The sequence below is a fragment of the Triturus cristatus genome, chromosome 8 (genome assembly GCF_964204655.1).
Source record: "Triturus cristatus chromosome 8, aTriCri1.1, whole genome shotgun sequence".
NCBI lineage: Eukaryota > Metazoa > Chordata > Amphibia > Caudata > Salamandridae > Triturus > Triturus cristatus.
The window spans coordinates 902,135,976-902,155,867 of record NC_140591.1 but is presented as its reverse complement, the minus strand read 5'-3'; the positions used below and the strand labels follow the sequence as shown (position 1 = coordinate 902,155,867).

Genomic DNA, 19,892 nt, shown 5'->3' with positions numbered 1-19,892 from the left:
CGCAGTCCTTTCGGAGCGGCTCCTTTCGTCGCCCCGGAAATAGAGGAGCAGGTAGAGGACAGGGGTCACAGCAAACATACAACAAAGGCAACACACAGAGCACCTACGACAAACACCCGGGGTGGATATCGTGGCTCCAGCACAAAGGGCAGAGGATGCGGCTACGGCAACACCAGGTCCTCCCCCAAGAACAAGCAGTGATGCCCTCTCCCTTCCTCCCGACCACATAACACCTGTCGGGAAGGCTACAAAGGTTCCTGTCCACGTGGAACTCCATCACCACGGACAGGTGGGTCAAAGATATTGTCAAATACGGTTACTGCCTAGAATTAACCTCAACTCCGCCCACAATACCTCCAAAAAACCGTCCTATGTCCTCAGAGCACTTAACGCTCTTAAAGCAGGAGGTGCAAAGTATGCTACTAAAAGGTGCAATAGAGGTCGTACCCGTCCACGAGCAAGGTACGGGGGTGTACTCCCTGTACTTCTTAATCCCAAAGAAGGACGGGTCGCTCAGACCTATGTTAGACCTGAGACCCCTAAACCGGTACATTCTCTCCGAGCATTTTCACATGCTCACTTTACAGCAAGTCCTCCCGCTGCTCAAGCAGGGAGACTTCCTGGCCACACTGGACCTCAAAGATGCGTATTTCCACATACCCATTCACCCCTCACACAAAAAATACCTCCGGTTCACTGTTCAGGGGCAGCACTACCAGTTCAAAGTCCTTCCCTTCGGCGTGACAACAGCACCCAGGGTTTTCACAAAGTGCCTAGCTACTGTAGCGGCACATCTGCGGAGGCAGCACATACACGTCTACCCTTACCTGGACGACTGGCTCATTCAAGCAAAGTCAGCCCAACAATGTGCCAGCCACATGTCCCGCACCAGTCACCTCCTTCACAGTTTGGGGTTCTCACTAAATTACCCAAAGTCCCATCTCCAGCCCGCACACGTACAACAGTACCTAGGTGCGACCATAGACACTCTGGCGGCCACAGCTCAGCCAAATTTAGTGAGAATCAACAGCATACAGATGCTGATTTCCAAGTTCAAACCACAACACTCCCTGCCCGCGTGTTCATGCAGTTGATAGGCATGATGGCCTCCTGCATTTTCATAGTCCCACACGCGAGACTACATATGCGCCCGCTCCAGGAGTGCTTAGCACGTCAGTGGAATCGGGCTCAAGGACAGTTAAAAGACCTAGTGTTGGTGAGCGGTCGGGCATACAACTCTCTGCATTGGTGGAATCCACAAAACCTTTGCAAGGGCCGACCGTTCCAAGAGCCTGTTCCACAAATAATACTGACAGCGGACGCGTCTCTCCAGGGATGGGGAGCTCATGTACTCAATTACACAGTGCAGGGACTATGGACAATACAACAAAAGATGCACATCAACCTTCTAGAACTGATGGCAATCTTCCTAGCAATGAAAGCATTCAAAGTACACTTGTGCAACAAAGTCGTGTTGATCCGGACGGACAACATGACCGCCATGTACTACATACAAAAGCAGGGAGGAACACACTCTCCACAGTTGTCTCATCTGGCTCAGAGCATGTGGAAGTGGGCCATTCAGAGGAACATGTTCCTCATGGCGGAACACCTCCCCGGCAAGGACAACCAGATGGCGGATCTGCTCAGCAGACACAGCCACCAGATGCACGAGTGGGAGTTACACCCATCAGTACTCCAACCGTACTTCCAGCAGTGGGGTCATCCAGACATAGACCTATTCGCCACAAGCGAAAACGCAAAATGCCAAAGCTTTGCCGCCAGGTTCCCACATCCGCAGTCGCAGGGCAATGCGATATGGATGAACTGGTCCGGCAGATTTGCGTACGCTTTTCCCCCAGCACCACTAATACCGCTGGTGGCACGCAAACTCAGACAACACTCTCTCACACTCATCCTGGTTGCTCCAACGTGGGCACGCCAGCCATGGTACACCACCTTTCTCGAACTCTCCGTGGTGCCGCGTCAATGGCTGCGGGTCAAACCCGAGCATTTGACGCAGAACCATGGAGAGGTTCAGCACCCAGATCCGCAACAGCTGAACCTGGCAATCTGGCTCCTGAAGTCCTAGAGTTTGGCTACCTCAACCTGCCACCTGACTGTATGGACATCATTAAGGAGGCCAGGAGACCCACTACCAGAGCTTGCTATGCAGCCAAATGGAAGAGGTTCGTCATTTATTGCAATAATAATGACATCAACCCGCTAGACGCATCCATCCAAAACATTATTTGTTACCTATTACACCTCTACCGATGCAATCTGGCGTACACCTCTATACGTGTCCATTTGACCGCAATATCCGCCTATCTACAGACCAGGCAGCACCTCTCTCTATTCAGAGTGCCTGCCATCAAAGCATTCTTGGAAGGACTCAAACGAGTCATTCCTCCTAGCCACCCACCAGCCCCAATGTGGAACCTCAACTTGGTCCTCACACGCCTGATGGGTCCACCCTTTGAACCTCTACACTCATGCGAGATTCAATTCCTTACCTGGAAAGTAGCTTTCCTAGTAGCGATAACTTCTTTACGAAGAGTTAGTGAACTCCAGGCACTGACCGTCCAAGAGCCATTTATACAAGTTCACGCCAACAGGGTCGTACTACGTACCAACCCCAAGTTCATGCCCAAGGTGGTATCGCAGTTCCACATGTATCAGACTATTGAACTGCCGGTTTTCTTTCAAAACCCACAGACTGTCGCTGAAAGGGCACTCCATACCCTAGATGTAAAGAGGGCCCTCATGTATTATATCGACAGGACCAAACCCTTTAGGAAAACTCAACAACTTTTCGTTGCCATTGCCCCACACCACAAAGGTAACGCTATCTCCAAAGCAGGTATAGCCAGATGGATCGTTAAATGTATTCAAATTTGCTATCAAAAGGCTAAACGCACTTTAACGATTCCCCCACGAGCCCACTCAACACGTAAGTTAGGGGCCTCCATGGCTTTCCTAGGCAACATTCCTTTGCATGATATATGTAGAGCAGCCACCTGGTCCACTACACATACATTTACCAAACACTATTGTGTAGATGTACAATCAAAACAGCAGGCAGCTGTAGGACAGGCTGTTCTCAAAACTCTCTTTCAGACCGCTGCAGCTGGCACTGGTAGCCGCCGCTAATAGAGGGCACTGCTATGTATTCTATGCACAGATATGAATTCAGCAGCCCACATGCCTCGAACTGAATATGCTACTTACCAGTATGCATCTGTTCTTGGCATGTAGGGCTGCTGACATTCATATCGCCCTCCCTCCTCCCCGGCGCCTGTAGCAGCTGCAGCTCTCAGAATTACTGTAAAGCATGGTCATCACTTTCTGTATCTACTCCATCACTGCCACAATGGCGAAAAACAATCTGAGGATGGAGAGGATGCCCATGCGCACTGTAGTCCAGGGGAGGAGTCACCTATCCCAGGATACTTCGAAGACTCTTCCAGGACAACAACGTGCAATCATCCGGACCCAACACTAGGCGGCGATCTATGCACAGATATGAATGTCAGCAGCCCTACATGCCAAGAACAGATGCATACTGGTAAGTAGCATATTCATTCCTCTAGTAGTTGAAAGGGAGGTTTCTCAATGGGGTGGGGGGGATAGAGCCCACCTATAAATTGGAAATAATGTTTATTTTTAACTTGCACAGGGTGGGGAGCATATGGGGAAAAAAAATAATTAAAAAAAAATGTCCTCAGTTGAAGTTGCAAACTCCAAAAAATCATTTAGTTTATCTCTATCCTAAACAAAACACTTAAAAATTTAATAAAGAGTTTTGTCGAAGATGAGGAAATTTGATTTAGAAATAATGACGTGGAATGTAAACGGATTGAGGGTACTCAGAAGGAGAAACAAGATATTGGAACTTTTAAGATTGTCCGAGTGTAAGGTCTTTCTTATACAAGAATCTCACCTATTGAGGGAAGAATGGGAGCTAATTACAAAGCAGCATAGGTGGATTGAACACTGCATATGCACAAACCAACCCTACACTTCTAAAGGCTCCGCAATATTAATTAAAAAATCAGCATTAGCGGTGCTGAAAGAAGGTATTGTGGATCCAGCAGGTAGATGGGCGGTGGCAAAAAGAAAAATAAATGGTTATGGAATTTCGCTTGCAAGCTATTATGGCTCCAATTGGGACGATCCGAATCCCCGATATACATTAATACCCCATCTATTAGAAGTCGACAATTATATAATCTTAGGAGGAGATTTTAACTTGGTCTTAAATCCAGGTAGAGATTCGACTTCTTCCAGAGCTGTATCTAACACAGTAAAAATGAGAAGAGCCTTAAGACAGTTAATGGTGGATATAAATTTAATAGATATATGGAGTGAGATGCTGGCTAAATCTAAAATGAAAGGCAGTAAGTTCACTTTTCATAACCAGAAATGCGGCCATAGATCAAGGATTGACTTTTTTTTAGTAAGTACAACACTTTGTCGCAGTACGGTCCTAGTAGCTCATGCCCCCCAACATATGTCAGATCATTCCGCAGTTATTATAAAAGCAGCTATATGTAAGACTCAATCATCCTGAAGGTGCACTATTAATAGAACATTATTGTTGGAACAATCTATTATTCAAAAACTAAAAATAGATACTAAAGAATTTTTCGAAAATAACTTAGATTCTGCAACAATTCAATCAGTTTGGGATACATATAAAGCTTTTTTGAGGGGGATACTATTAAGCATAAATCGAATCCAATCTAAGAAGCGAAAAGAGGAAGCAGAAAAGTTAGAAATGCAGCTACAGAAACTATATGAAAATCTTGAAATGGACGAAGATAATGAGAACATCCTAAATAGCATAAAATCAGTCGTGTAAATTGAATAATCATTTAGAAGCTATAATAAAAAAGAAATGGGATGCCAGTAAATTGGCTCATCAAGAATATGGAGAAGGGTGCGGCAAGCTTCTCGCCTGGAAAACAAACTGATCAGACGAGAAATATGATAAAAGATATACGTTCCTACAAAAACGGGCTCATAGTCACAGAAGAATCAGAAATTGAGGATTCCTTTGTCCATTTTTTTTGAAAGTCTATATCTGGGGGAGGAAAACCTGGACATGGGAGGAATGGAGGAATACTTGAGGGGTCTAGACCTCCCATCGCTTCGACAAGAAGATAAAGAATATCTCAACGCTCCAGTAAAAATAGAAGAGATAAACCAAGTAATAAACTCCCTAAAAAAAGGAAAGGCTGCTGGCCCTGACTCTATCCCCAATGAGATCTATAATACACTCAGATGAATTAGCCCCTGTTCTCCTTCAGTTATTTAACGCATCTTTTTTAAATGGAGATAATACTCCCTCTTCATGGGATGAAGCAACAATCATAGTCCTCTTAAAACCGAATAAAAACCCACCTGAGTGGGAATCTTATCGCCCAATATCACTTTTAAACTGTGATCATAAAATCTATTCACAGATTATTACAAAATGATTAAACAAAATGATAGATCCACTTATCCATCAGGACCAAAAGGGTTTTATGAAAGGGAGGCAGTTGAGCGAATTAACTTACGAGCTTATTGGGACAATAGACCTGGCTCTGACAAATCAGATTCCCTTGGCGGTTATGACATTCGATGCCGCCAAGGCTTTTGACCGGGTCGAGTGGTCATTCTTATTTAAAACTTTACAATGCTTTGATCTTGGGGATAGATGTATAACAGCAATAAAGGCAATATATAAGAACCCTTCAGCTAAAATACTGATTAATGGGAATCTAACTAGAGCAATACATATTGGGAGAGGAACGAGACAGGGTTGTCCCCTGTCACCGATACTCTTTAATATGTACATTGAACCGTTCGCACACAATCGAAGCATCTCAGAAAATCATTCCATTTAACTGTAATGGATGGGAGAAAAGAATAGGCCTTTACGAGGACGACTTAGTTATATTTACTGGTAATTTGGAAAAATCATATTTGGGGATATGGCAGGAAATTGAGAACTTTGGAAAGGTTTCGGGCTACCTGCTTAACCAACAAAAAACAGAACTAATGAAGTGGCATATGGACTTTGAGAGCCCCTATGAAAAGGAGATAAGATATTTAGGAATCCAGATTGTGCAAGATATTAACAAAATCACGCAAGTCAACTTTGACAAAACAACTAAAGAAATAGCCTCCCAATTACAATCATGGGGAGCGCTTTCTCTCTCTTTTCTGGGTAAATCTAATCTATTGTGAAAATGTCCATTATCCCAAAATGTACCTTTCTATTTAATGTTATCCCCCTGGAGTTCCCAAAAATGTGGTTTGGGAAAGTGCAGGGGCTCCTCTCAAGGTTTATATGGGGTAACAAATGCCAGAGGATTGCACGAAATAAACTTTGGAAAAAAAAGGAATATGGAGGAATTGCAAGCCCCGACCTATACCTCTACATGTGTGCATTCCAATTAAAAAACTTTCGACAATTAATGTTAGAGGATTGTATGTTTTCACCTCTCTTCAAAGCCCTCACAAAAAATTTCTCTAAACAAGCTGGGAAGTTTCTATTAAAATTCAGGAACCCCAAATTAAAAAAAAAAAAAGAAACTCAAGATACTGAGTGCGGCAATAAAAATTTGGACACAAGTAAGACGACTTTTAAAAATCCCATATTATAATGAAACCGCGTCAATTTGGGACTCCCCTGGTACTCCGGAATGCTTAATGGACAGCCTGGCAGCACCGTTGAAAAGATCTGGGATCAACACCTGGGGACAAATTTTACATGAAGATGAAATAATTTCTTGGCCTCACTTATCTATAACTGGAGGTTCGATCTCTAAGTTTAAATACTATCAGCTGACAAGTTGGATTAGATCTGCCGGGAAAGACGTGAAAGGGAACTCAAATTTAGCGTATAAGATATCCACTCGTAGTGGCAAAGAAAAAGAAGTGGCTGACTGGTACTGGTTACTTGCCCAAGGTGGAGTAGAGGACCAGGCCGCTTTCATGGAAATTTGGAAAAAAAGACCTTCCGGATGAATATCTTGAAAACCTTGGGCAAGTATCTATGTTCTATTTTTGGTCCTATGTAAATGCTGCTTCTTTAAACAAGAATCACATCTTTACAGCGCACAAGGCATACTGGACTCCCCAGAAAATCACAAAGATGGGAAGTCGAGGCATCAAGAAGTGCCCTAAATGTGGAGGTGAGACGGCCAATGAGGTACATATGTTTTGGAGGTGCCCGATCTTAACTCCCTTCTGGGACAAAGTTGGTAAGACTCTTTCTTATATTATGGGTTTAGAAATAAAGCTTACAACAGTAGCGGTCCTTTTTGGGTTACTTCCTAGTGAAATTGATGAACGAAGACTAACTAAAAACCACAAAGTGGTATTTTTTGTCTTGATCCTTTTAGCCCGGAGGGAAATTTGCATTAAGTGGATATTGCCATCTCCCCCTACGGAAGTAGAATGGGTATATTCCATCCAAAGGATAACTGTTAGACCAAGTAGGGAATCGCAAGAAAAAAGCTAGATTTGGGGAAATCTGGGAACATTGGGTTGAATCAGGGACTAGTTATACGTAGGGGGAAGAGGAGATATGGTAGGTAAATGAAACTAAAATGTTTAGAAAATATCTTGTTGCCTTTTTTTTCTTTTTTTGGGGTCCTATGATTATTTAACATGCCCAAGGTAAAGCCCAGGTATATGGGCTGAGAAGGCCTTTGTTTTGGACGACGTATTATTGGGGGCCAATGTATATTCAAGACAAAGGTGAAAACCCATACAAGGAGTCGAAGGTACGGTTTTTGGAAGATACATTGTATCCTCCCCGCTTCGAGGGGTGACCTCAAATCGGTAATTACAGGAGTACTCCTTGAGACTTTTAATGGGGTTAGAGAATCCTTTTCTTTTTTTTTTTTTTTTTTTTTTTGGAGCATGTTATCTTCATATGAGGACTAAAAAAAAAAAAAGACCTGAACAGGACCAGCTAGAAGAACAACCAGTTCAGGCAGAAGAAGAAAAAGGATCAATTTGAAATAAGACCCGAACAGGACCAGATAGAAGAACCGGTTCAGGCGGATGAAATAACAAGAAGTCCTGAACAGGAACAGGTAGAGTGATTCAGAAGAACAGATTGTGCCTAGGCATACTGAAAATAAAAACTTTGGAAAAGGATGCAGAGGGTGAAAGTGCAGTTCAAGTTAAGAGGATCAGAAAGGGTGATAACTGGCCAGGTGGAGTGAAAAGACTGAGATACTATCTGAGAAAGACAAAACGAAAGGCCAGAGCAAGTGAATGAGGTTACTAGCCAAACTCAGCCTAAACAGTCAACAGTAAGAAATATACAAAGAAGCCCAAGACTGAGAATCTTGAACAATAAATACAAGGCCCCTGAGTGGACCTATGTAATTTTAGAAGAGTTTGAGAATTTAGACTTCAGGGAAGATTCAGAAGAAGTAGATGCTACACAGATTGATGAAAGTAAAGTGAGACCACCTTAAAACCAAAGGTTTGAATTTGCAGGTGAAGAAAGAAAAGGAAGAGAAATCTTCTTAGATTAAAAATGGCGAAAAATGTAGTCACTGAGCAACCGAAACGAAGTTTGACCCAAAGATGTTGTAGAGCTTGCATATGTAGTATTCCATTAGTGATTTCAGTATGGTTATTTCCAACAGTAGCGGTACCCTTTTTAATGATAACCAATAAAAAGAATGATACAGTTACTAATGAGAACAGCTACAATAAAGGAGAAAGTAGAATTAGAAGCAGCAGATGAGACAGATTTTCATCACACAGTATTAGATAATGACGCGTCTTTAAATGTGTTTACTAAGTTATTTCAGTATGTAGATACAATGGAGATTAGTGATTATGTCTGTATGAAATTACCAGCGTCCGTGTCAGAAGGAGTTGTATATCACCATTTACCTTTAACGTATGGTATATCATGAGGTGTTCTAGCAAGCCTGTTTTATGCAACTGGAAAACTTAACTATTATTCAAACTTAAACGTAGTATTTTCAGAGCTTCCAATTCGGAAGAATATGAATCCAGTACTTAGTAGTCAAGAGGCACAGTTCATGGGTGAATTTTTCTCAACAATGAAATTAATAGATATAGTCAAGGCACACAAGAATAATTTAACATGTAGATTACGTGAAGAGTGTTTTTGAATTTAGTTGAGAAAAGAAGACCGGATTTCCAAAAGAAAGCTGCTGAACAGAAAACCCATGTACCACCATGAGCTGAAAAGGAGGGAATTTATACAGCTGGCAAGGCTCATGCTGCGATGTCCCTATACTTTGTGAAGAAAGGGAAAAACCTGCCTCCCTAGGTTAAAGACCGAATATTATAACTTATTTATTGGTTCCAGTGACTGTGAACATAACTTCCTAATTTTGGGAGGTTGGGGACTAAAAGGGGGAACTGATCCAGTATTTCCTGGAGTTTACTACGTGTGTGGGAATAATGCTTATTATAAGTTGCCTGTACGGTGGTATGAAACCTGTTACTTTGGGATAGTATTTCTGATAATTTACCATGTGAAAAGAATCACTGGAAACAAACACTAATGGACTTACACGGAGAAAGCGAGCTAGTTTTCCAGAAATAGTATGTGATATATTTGGTGCATTGATGCCTTCAGTGGGAGTTATTCTGAATTCACATTGAATTTGTCAATTGTCGACAGTAGTTGATCGTCTCTCGACTGATACTGCTGGGTGTTTCTTAATGATAAATACCGAAATGGTTGCAATTGGGTCTATGGTTTTACAAAATCGACTTGCCCTTGATATCTTATTAGCAAAAGAGGGCGGAGTCTGTGGAATGCTGAAAGTTCAACATTGTTGCTCTTGCATTCCTGATACAAGTAAGGCAATCAGAGGGTATATAAAGAATATTATAAAACTTCATGAAAATTTCAAACCCCTGGAGGTTGAAAGTGATTAGGAAGGGAAAGAAAAGAAAGCGAGATACGAGGAGATACAAATGGAGGAAATGAGGGAGGATATACAAAGAGATGAGACTTGGAGAACAAAGATGAAATTGAGAAAGGAAAAGAAGAAAATGAGAAATACTGAAAGTTGGCAGAGATGGGTAATTGTGTGATGGCTCAAAATGCCATAAAAGAGGAGATTGATGGAGCACGGACACGTAGACCAGAGACTTGCTCGGAAGCAATCTGCTCCTTTAACCCTCTAACAAGTTACTTAATTCGTTTTGTGTAAAATTAATGCATACCGCACAAACACGCGGGTTAGTGAAGCTTGCTTATGTGTTTACTAACGCGAATAATATGAACAAAGGACTAAAACCACTTTAACGGGGAAATCTTTCCTGCGCATGCGTCAACTGCATCTACGCAATATGACGAGTAATGCTTGGAGGGAAATTCTTGCGCATGAGCAGAAGGCATTAAAATGGAGTCTTAAAGACTTGCGTGCTTAGCTGAAACAAACTAGCTATTTTAACTAATGCTAATGTGGGGAAAGTATTAAATAAAGAAGAATAGAGTAGAGATGGCTGGTAAACCGTGCGATCATTTATTTGTGAAAGTAACATTTGTTCTTTTGACTTTATTACTAGTGTACATTTGGGCCTCTCATGTATAACTGAAGTAAGCGGAGTCATGTGACTGTTGCGCATGTCTACTGAAAGTGAACCCGTAGTGATGACGTTTGAATAGAAGTCGAGGTCGCAAAGTGTCCTAGCCTGAGAACGGACGGTGAAAAGTTCAACAGAGTGGATTTACATTTTGGACTATTAACAAATGTTGCAAATGAAATGTGAATGGGAAATAAAAAATAATAAAAATTAAGGGGATGGATTTGTGAACAATGGTTTAACTGAATTAGATGACATGTAAGCATGGTGATGATCTTCCTCCCTTGCCTGACCAATTAGATTTCGTATTTTTCCGATATTGAAACTTAAATGGGTAAAACATTAAGAACTAAAGGTATAATTGAGATAGCTTTAGTTACTTGGATCAGAAGACTAAGTTTTGTTGAATGCTGCAGAGCTCGGAATGCTGTCTGAGTCTGTGAGATGCTGATGGGAGAGATGCTGTGAGATGCTGATAAAGAATCGAATGCAGAACATTCGATCCTAATTTAATTGGGTTAGATGAGAAGATCGCGGAAGAATCTTGAGGAGGAAGAGTGTCAGAGAGGGGTGCGGCGCAATCGTCTGTATTCTAGAGAGGTCATCTATCCTGTCCTGAAGTCTTTGTTGCCTGACCTATACCAGGGGACCCTTACCAGCTCCTAGGCCAGGGGGTTGGACTTCACATCATTCTTGGTAATTATATTTTCTCGTTATTTGCAGATGTTCTTTTCTCTCGGTCCACTCCTTTCTGAGCATTGATCATTGTGCGAGTCTGTAGTATGTGTTCTGATGATTAATCAATTGAATTTTCTCTCCTACGAATGATGGTGATTGTACTGTGTATTTGAGATGGTTCACATGCACTTGAAATTTTAGATAAAGATTTTAAACCTTCCAGAGTCTGTGAATATTTGCTTTAGAATTAAGGTAAGAATTTAGTTAAGTTAATCTTTACCATCAACTAGTTCAACTAATGGTCAATCGACCAGAAGAAATAACTTTTTGATCAGTGAGGAACTTTGAATAACTAATCCTAGATATTGTGATCAGCAAAAATATAAACTTTGACTCCAGCGGTTTACTCCATTGTGTGTTTTTTTTTTTTTTTTTATGGACCCAGGTGAGTATATGGTAGTAGAGTATCTGTTGTTGGTACGCCGCTGGATCAAAAGTGCCATCTTTTTGTATGGTTGCCCCCATTTTCGCTTAACTGCTGATGTACTTTGACCGAGGGTGCCCTGGGTTCCGACCATACAGGTACCCAGGGCCTATGTTCTTTCCCTAAAACCGCATTAAGACAAGACCAAATTGTCAATTTTTGGCCAAAGGTCAGTCCCTTGTAAATGCTACCATAGCTACCAAGGGTGCTATGGTCAGGGAAGGCCTCTAACGGCTGCAGCACATATTGTGCCACCCTTAGAGGCCCTGTACCTTTACAGTTCTCTGATGCGTAATGTGATAGTACTTTTAAATATATATAAAAATGTTTGTATTGCAGTTACCCCTGACAAAGGGAATTTTTCCGAAATGCATTGGGTTTTATGATTATGGAAAATATCAGCAATGCAATCTTTTTTATGGAATCAAATTGAGAATAAACCTGTGGAAGAAGACTTGAATATTAGTAGCCTCTTTTGTTGGATTATTTGAGTCCTTTTGAGAAAAATGGAGATAAATGAGACTGCTTGAAAAAATACAATGGCCCTCGGGCCTATTCTAAGCTGCGCATCCTGCACTGGTGCAGTAGTTCATGTACTGGTTTTTGTTTGCAACACATCCCTGTGTGCCATGCCTTCCAGTCACTGCCCTGGCATAGGTAAGCCACTTCTCTAGCTGGGTGCACTATACTAGTGGTGAGGGTACAGGTGCATGAGCCCTGTACCCTTACAGTGTCTGAGCCAATTCTTAGAAATTGTAAGTGCAGTAATGCCATTAAGAGTATATTGTATTGGGAGTTTGTCACTACGAACTCCACAGCATCATAATGGCTTTACTGAATACTGGGAAGTTTGGTATCAAAGTTGCCAGCACATTAAACCTACAATGATGCCAGTGTGGGATTTAACCCTGAAAAACAACCTAACTCTAGTGTCCTGGCTGAGGGGCTGCTCACCAGCTGCCACCACCACACATGTCTCTGGACCCCTGGGTTGAGAGTCTGCCACTCTCAGGGGCCTGGAGCCCTGGTCGAGGTGCCAAGCCTCCTCCCCCAGGATGGGCAAGTTCCACGAAGGGGAAGCTTTAAAGGCTTTCTGCCTTTGTGAGCTTCTCTAGCCATTCACTGCTCCCAGCAACTGGTTCCCCTCCGGTTCAGACCTTCGCTTTGGGAGAGACAATTGGCGGAAAAACAAAGTGAGGAAGGGAGGTGTGCCCACCTTTGCCAACCCCACCCCTCAGGGGGACTCTGCCATCCAGAGAGGCATATTCTCCCCTCCCTCTGGAGGGTGGCATAATAGGGGGGTGTACCCACTCCAAGGAAGGGACCCATTGGTCCTGACCTTTACTTACCTGAAACACACCTAAATCTAGTATTTAGGGGCTCCTCTGGACCTTGCCTCATCACACAAGAAGATAAGAAGGACCGAAGAAGCTGTGCTGAAACTAAGAGGAGGACGCCCACTGACTTGGTCCCAGCTCTACTGGCCTGTCCATGCCTCAAACCTTCTCCAGGAAACAAGCCTCCTGGGACCGGTTTTGGGGGTAACATTCTGGATTCAACCCAGATCTGTGACAGGGAGTGAGTTACTGAAAAGTTTCTGCGCTCCATCCATCATCTCCTTGTGTTTGCTTTGTTCATCCTAGGTTGGCAGGGAATGCCCATACCTGGGTCCCTTGCTCATTTTGCCACTGGATTCAAGCTAGCCTGGCTGATTAGGGGAGTTACACCCAAACCGGTCCCAGGATACTTGTTTCTGGGAAGACCTTGCTTGTCAATTTGGGCTGGACTGTTCCATGAGGCACAGGGTCAACACTGATTTGTATATAGCTGGGTCTGAACTGAGGTGGCAAAGTGAGCTAAAGAACGACAATGGATTCAACCCAGATCTGTGACTGGGGGTGAGTGTCTGAAAAGTTTAAGTGCTCCATCTCCTTGTGTTTAATTACCACAGTGAGACGCACATTTTTCCAGCCTCTACATTAATGAAATAGTGCACCTCCAGCAGCAACATTGCTCCTGTAAAGCACACCATTGCACAGCCTTCGCAATGCCTAGTAATGGCAGATCTACACCATACATTTGTTGCTAGCATAGCACTCTCTAGATGTAATCCTTTGGAGGAGCCCAGCTTTACCTACATGTTGATAAAATCACACGAGAGATTTAAAGCATGAAGTGGAGGCACTGGCTAAAGCGACTGATGGGAGCCTTTAGTCACTTTTTTCTTTTTCTTTACTTTTATTACAATCGTGGCACCTACGCTTTAGCTTTAAACCTCTTAAACTAAAGCGCGGGTGCCGCGATTGCTGCCAAAGTTAATAGAAAACCAGCATTGAAATGCAATAGGTCTCGCCTTTGATTAAGTTAAAGCCATTTGCATTGCTAATGGTATTGTATAGCAAAGCAAATGGCTTTAACTTAATGAAAGGCCAGACCTATGCATTTAAAAATCACAATATGCAAAATGTTGCTGGCACAAAAATCCCAAAGTAGCTGAAGATGTCGCACATTACCTGGGTCACAGCAACCCAGCCCCCCTGTTGTACATCATCCTGTGCAACCATTGTCATCACCCAGTGACCTTGAACTACACATCCTCCTCTGATGCAGAAAGACAATCACCCACCCACACACTCATAACCAGCAGACTGGACTACGGTAACTGCATCTACACCAAAATCGACAAAACCCTGCTACACAAGCTCCAAACCATCCAAAACACTGCAGCCAGACTCTTCCTCGGAACCCCACGACATGAGCACATGACCCAGCACCTACGAGACCATCACTGGCTCCCCATCAAGAAGAGAGTAACCTTCAAACTACTCACCCATGCCTACAAATCCATCCACAACATCGGACCCAATTATTTCAACTAAAGAGTCTCCTTTGACATACCCATAAGGAACCTCCGCTCCGCCGACCTCGCCCTGGCAGAGACAGAGCAGGTGGAAGAGCCTTTTCCTACATCGCAGCAAAGACCTGGAACGAGCTCCTAGTCAACTTCAGACGCTCCCCTACTCTGCACACCTTCAGGAAGAGCCTCAAGACCTGGCTCTTCGACTGATCCGGAGCTTCTCTCCCCCCCCCCCCTCCGCACCCTGAGACCCTCACGTGTGAGTAGCGCGATTTTATAAACCCCCGATTGATTGATGCAAGAAATCTAGTGGTCATCTCATGCACAACAATCCATCCCCTGGACTGTAAACTTTTATGTTGGCTGGGCTTCATTAAAATAGATGCCGTTGGCCTGTTATGATCTATCAGTGCATTTTAGCCTGTTTTTGGTGTACCTCTTCATGCACCTTTTATACAAGAGCCATATCTACTCGAGTTGTCAATGACTGTTTCGCTAAGCAATTACGTTTTTCCTCAACCAATCTGGTTACATTTCAGAACATGGTGTCCTATAGCAGACAGTTCTGAGGCTTGGAACCGCTAGCTCAAAGTCAGCAAAATGCCACAGAAAGCATGATGACTAGCAACCCTGTGCTATTGTGCTTGCCTTAACCTATGATCCAGAATGTTAACACAAGAGAATATAGCAGATAAACACTCGCAGAGACTTCAAACAAGCCTATTTCAAAGTGGAATACTATGTTAAAATAGTTTTCGATGATTTGAGGCCTAAAAGGAATAATCACAAGTTAAAAGAAAATGCTACAATAATGCCGCAAAATGTACAAATCTAAGCCGCAATATCCTGGGGGACCTGTATTCAAGCACCCCTTTGGCGGGGGAAGCACATTTTCTGCCCAATCAAATAATGTGCTTCAGGTCACCAACATATAGGGGGAGCCTAAGCCTCTCAGTATTACTTTGGAAAGCTTTTTCTGTTGATCGCATAAGATCGAAAATGGAAAGTTATCTGCAAACATCACAGCATGTATTCGGACACATTTTCGCAGGATCTCGTTTTTTATGTTCAGGCATCATCAGTTAGTTGCATCTTAACTGGCTAGAAAGTGACAGGACGAACCAACAATTGGCAACTCAGCAATTCACTCGAGAAAGTTACACGAAGTGTGTTGCAGTAAGTAGGCAAAACGTCAATCGGTCACAGCATAAAATATAGTCTCATTACGATTAACTCAAGCGAGAAATGTACACAGTTTGGGTACGTTTATACCACCTGACAATCTCGATCGACTGATCAAGTGTAGCACATACCAGAGTGTCAGTGAGGGTCACATGTAATAAACAGGACTGTGTCTGCCTTCATTAAGAGAAATCAACACTGCATTGCCAAATAACCACAAGGGAAACGAGCATTTCCAACAAGACGGCCAGCCACCACCATCCCCCATCCTTTACTTACATCGGTTCTAGAGTACAGGTAAGCCATTCCCTCAGCGCCTCGAAGTTCTCTATGTTCATTTTCATGTGCCCCGGGGGACTCAACTTCCTCTTCCGAGGGAACGGGAGGAGCACCCTGCAGCTCCCCCGTCGCCCCCCCTAGTGTCAGGCAATGGTCCTTCGGCTTTCCAACGCCCCCCCCCGGACTTTCGCCCTCCACCACCAGGTCCCCAGCGCGGCAGCCTGGTAAGGGCCAGGCTCCCGGAGGAGGGGGCGGCGGAGTTCAGGGTGGCGCTAGGTGGGGGATCTGCCCGGTGCGGTTCCTTGTACGCACCCACAGTGTACCCGAAGGCTATGGTCAGGGGCAGAGGGGTATAGCAGTCCCCGCAGCGGACCCAGAGCCGCTTCACAACAGAGAAGGCCGGCAGATTTTTCGCAAGGCAGTCCGGTGGTGGCATGCCGGTCCAGTTGCTACCTCTCCCCTGACCACCGGCTCACATTTGCCACAGTGCTTAGTATATAGCGCCGATAACAACACAGGGAAAATGTGCGCAAGGTGCATGCTCTACGCGTTGCGAGACACGAAGATAGACATAGGAGAAAGACTTGCGCGACAGCTGCCACTGAGCAGGGTCCAAGAGGTTCAAGCTGGATGCCATTTTAAATAGTTGTTTTTTACTGCTTTCCAGAATGTCACTTCTGACTAGAAAACAGAAGTATTTTACAAAGCACAATGTTAATATTCAATTGCAAACACAGTATAATGACACGTGATTCACCCCTACTGAAAATACTGACAACTTGTAAATGTAATTAATACGTCTTACGATACCTAAACACTTCACAATGAATTTAGTTGAGTTGTAAGTTAATTTTTTAACTTTTTAAATATTTTCTAAGTATACCTATCTTAACAAGCGCTTGCCATGACGTTTTTATTCCCTTTTTCTGCCGTCCCAGGCCTCGCCTGCTAAAAGGTTTCTTATCTTTATGGGGCCATGTGTTTGGCCCCATAAAGATAAGAAAACTTTTACGCCAGCAGGAAGTCAGACGAGCCAGCCCAACTGGGACGGCTCTAAAAGAGAAAAGTGTACGTCACTGGAAGCTTTTTTTCAAATGGCTGGCCACCATTTAGCATAAACGGTGACGCCAGCCATTGGAAAAGAGGGGCGGGGCTTAAACCCCGCTAGTATAAGCTACCCTAAATCATTAAATCTCGCCAGCGAGACTGCGCATGTCTGCGCAGCCTATGCTAGCCGAGACCTAAAAATGTTGCTGCAAGCATTGTGTTTTCTATTTCCTCATTTTTGCAATTGCGGAACCTGCGCATTAAAGCTAAAGCGTGGGTGCCACGGTTGTAACAGATGTAAATAAATAGAGAAAGAAAAGCATGTAGCCGCCATTTCTTTTCTGTTTGTTTACTTTTGTAGCAATGGCGGCACCCTTACTTTAGCTTTAAACATCTTCTGCTAAAGCGAGTGTTGCTCGATTGCTACCAAAGTCAATAAATAGAAAAAAAAGGCAGCCACACACCCTTTTTTCTATTTCTTTACTTTTGTTACAATCACTGCACCCACGCTTAGCTTTAAAGCGCAGGTGCCACGATTGCTTAAAAAGTAAGGAAATATAAAAATGAGCATTTGCATGAGGAATAGGCCTTGCATTACTAAAAGTTTGAGCTTTTGGCTTTGTATTGCTATTAACAACGCCGATAGCTCAAACAGTAATGCAAGACCTATTGCATTGCAAATGCTTGTTTAAGAAAAGTTAATGTTTTCTGGTAACTGTTCATTTCTTAAATATTAATTTGGCCTTCTTAAAATTGGCAAAGACTCTTCAAAGTCATTGAAAACTGTTTGTTTATTTCATTGGTTACAAAAGCAGATCTTTGACTTATTTTTTTGTTTTTATCGCTGTATAATGAGAGTCAATATTTTGTATTAATAGAGAATCGTGAAAGTGGTGGAGGAAAACCATTAAAGACAACATTTCAAGGTGTCCGTGTGCGAAATTCTGTGAAAGAGCTTCTTATGCACTTAAGGAACAATCAGCAGATGACATATGGCGGCAAGGGACTAAAGGTAGTCAATTATTGTATTTTTTTTTAACATTCTTTTTAAATGCAGTTTGTTGTGTCTGCAATTTTACTCTACAAATGTAAACCATATCTTCACTTCTGTTTTAATGTAGGAAAGTATGAATTTTGAGCACCGCCAAGGTATGTTTTTTTTCTATCTGTTGTCCATCTGTATTTATAAAAGTGTTAGAGAATGTAACCAGGTCTTGATAGATAAATCAGGTTTTTTTTTTTTTTTTAATTATGCTGTTAATTTACTTTAACAGAGCTGAAGACGGTATTTAGTAACGCAAAGAGATCTTACGAGTATTCTTTAGGTGGACCTGTCAGTAAGAGACCTACATTTCAAAAAGATTCCTTCTTGGTAAATATATCTTATTTTGATTCAATTAAAAGCTGGCTTTAATTAAAAACACACATTTTACTACCTTTTCCAAATGTTTCATTTTGTTTCACCAGGCACCCTCTGTCAGTCCAGATTCAATAGGCATGGATAATAACTATCAAAACATTACAAGTAATTCGAATTGTGAAATGCTTCAGAATATGATTAATATTAAGGACACGACTAATCCAGTTTCTCTCAACACTGTGCAAGTTAACTGGATGAACACTTCAGCTGACGGGATGAACACTTTAGCTGACGGTCAAAAGCGTTTGGAAGAGCAATATCAAGAGGTTCAAGTAGTGCACACTCATGAGTTTGAGACCAGTAATCCACAAATATTGGAACCCTGCCAAGTGCGTAATTTTCCATGCTTGGCAACACCAGGTTTGGAAACTCAGATTGGTCAACATTCTGTACCAGATTGCAGTCAATTCAGTGCACATAGCCAGTTGCCCAGTAACCATCGTGGGTTGACCGCTTCATGCTGTGATGTTTTGCGTTGGCCAGGTCAAACTGATTTTGTTGTAAATGAAATGGAGTATTCTGATGTGAAGATGTCTGTCCAGCCTCTACAGAAAGCCAGTGCACCTTCTCATGGTTTTAACCCCAGCAATGCGCTAGGGAACCAGCATTCACTGTTAGATTCCTGCAGCATCTCACAAGAGTGTTCAAGTGTTGATGAAAACCAAGCAACTGCCACACAGCCAAATAAGTCCTTCTTCCATTGGCAACTTGATCAGGAGGAGAGCAAAATGGCCACTATAAGTCGGGAACAGCTCCTTGCCCAGGACACTGATGGAGATACGTAAGTAATACATTTTTTTTTTTTTTTTTTTTTTTTGAGAAACCGTTTATTGCAATCTCAAATAGTTACAGGTATGGGCCTACAACCGTCTGGCCGGCCGCTAGAGTGGCAGAAGCATATGACATACATACAGAAAAATCTCTTGGCGGTGCAAAAGGGGTATAGCAGGAGATATCAGTAGTGCAGGCCACATAACTCCAACCCCACAATACGGTTTCCTTTTGTCGAAACACAACAACACAAAAAACCACACCCGCAAGGCAACCCGCAATCCCAAGTGACAGCACGCGCTCCTTAAGTGGGGGACCCCAACCAATCGCCAAACTCTGAAGAGGGGAATGAGAACAGATCAGGGACTGGGGAACCACGTGCCCATGGCTGGGGGAGGGGGTCGGCTAGGGGGACGGAGCTGGTGAGGCAGCCGGCAGCAGTGGCGGCTCGCAAATACCCCCGCGATAGGCGTTCCAGGGGCCCCAGATTTTCACCCACGCCCCAGGCTTACCCCTCGCAACATACACCACCTTTTCACGAAACATACACCAATCCATGTGTTCTTTCCAGGCCGACACCGCCG

At 43.2% G+C, this 19,892-nt stretch overlaps 1 protein-coding gene across 1 annotated transcript in view; it reads left to right on the top strand.

Annotated features, from left to right (window-relative positions):
• Positions 1–19,892, top strand: part of NFKBIZ (NFKB inhibitor zeta) — a 448,599-nt gene that overhangs the window by 63,325 nt on the left and 365,382 nt on the right. Inside the window, exons 2-5 of the mRNA XM_085622425.1 lie at positions 17,996–18,129; positions 18,239–18,266; positions 18,392–18,489; positions 18,585–19,318. Coding sequence (XP_085478551.1) covers positions 17,996–18,129; positions 18,239–18,266; positions 18,392–18,489; positions 18,585–19,318 — 994 coding nt within the window. The remainder of the gene's footprint in view (positions 1–17,995; positions 18,130–18,238; positions 18,267–18,391; positions 18,490–18,584; positions 19,319–19,892) is intronic.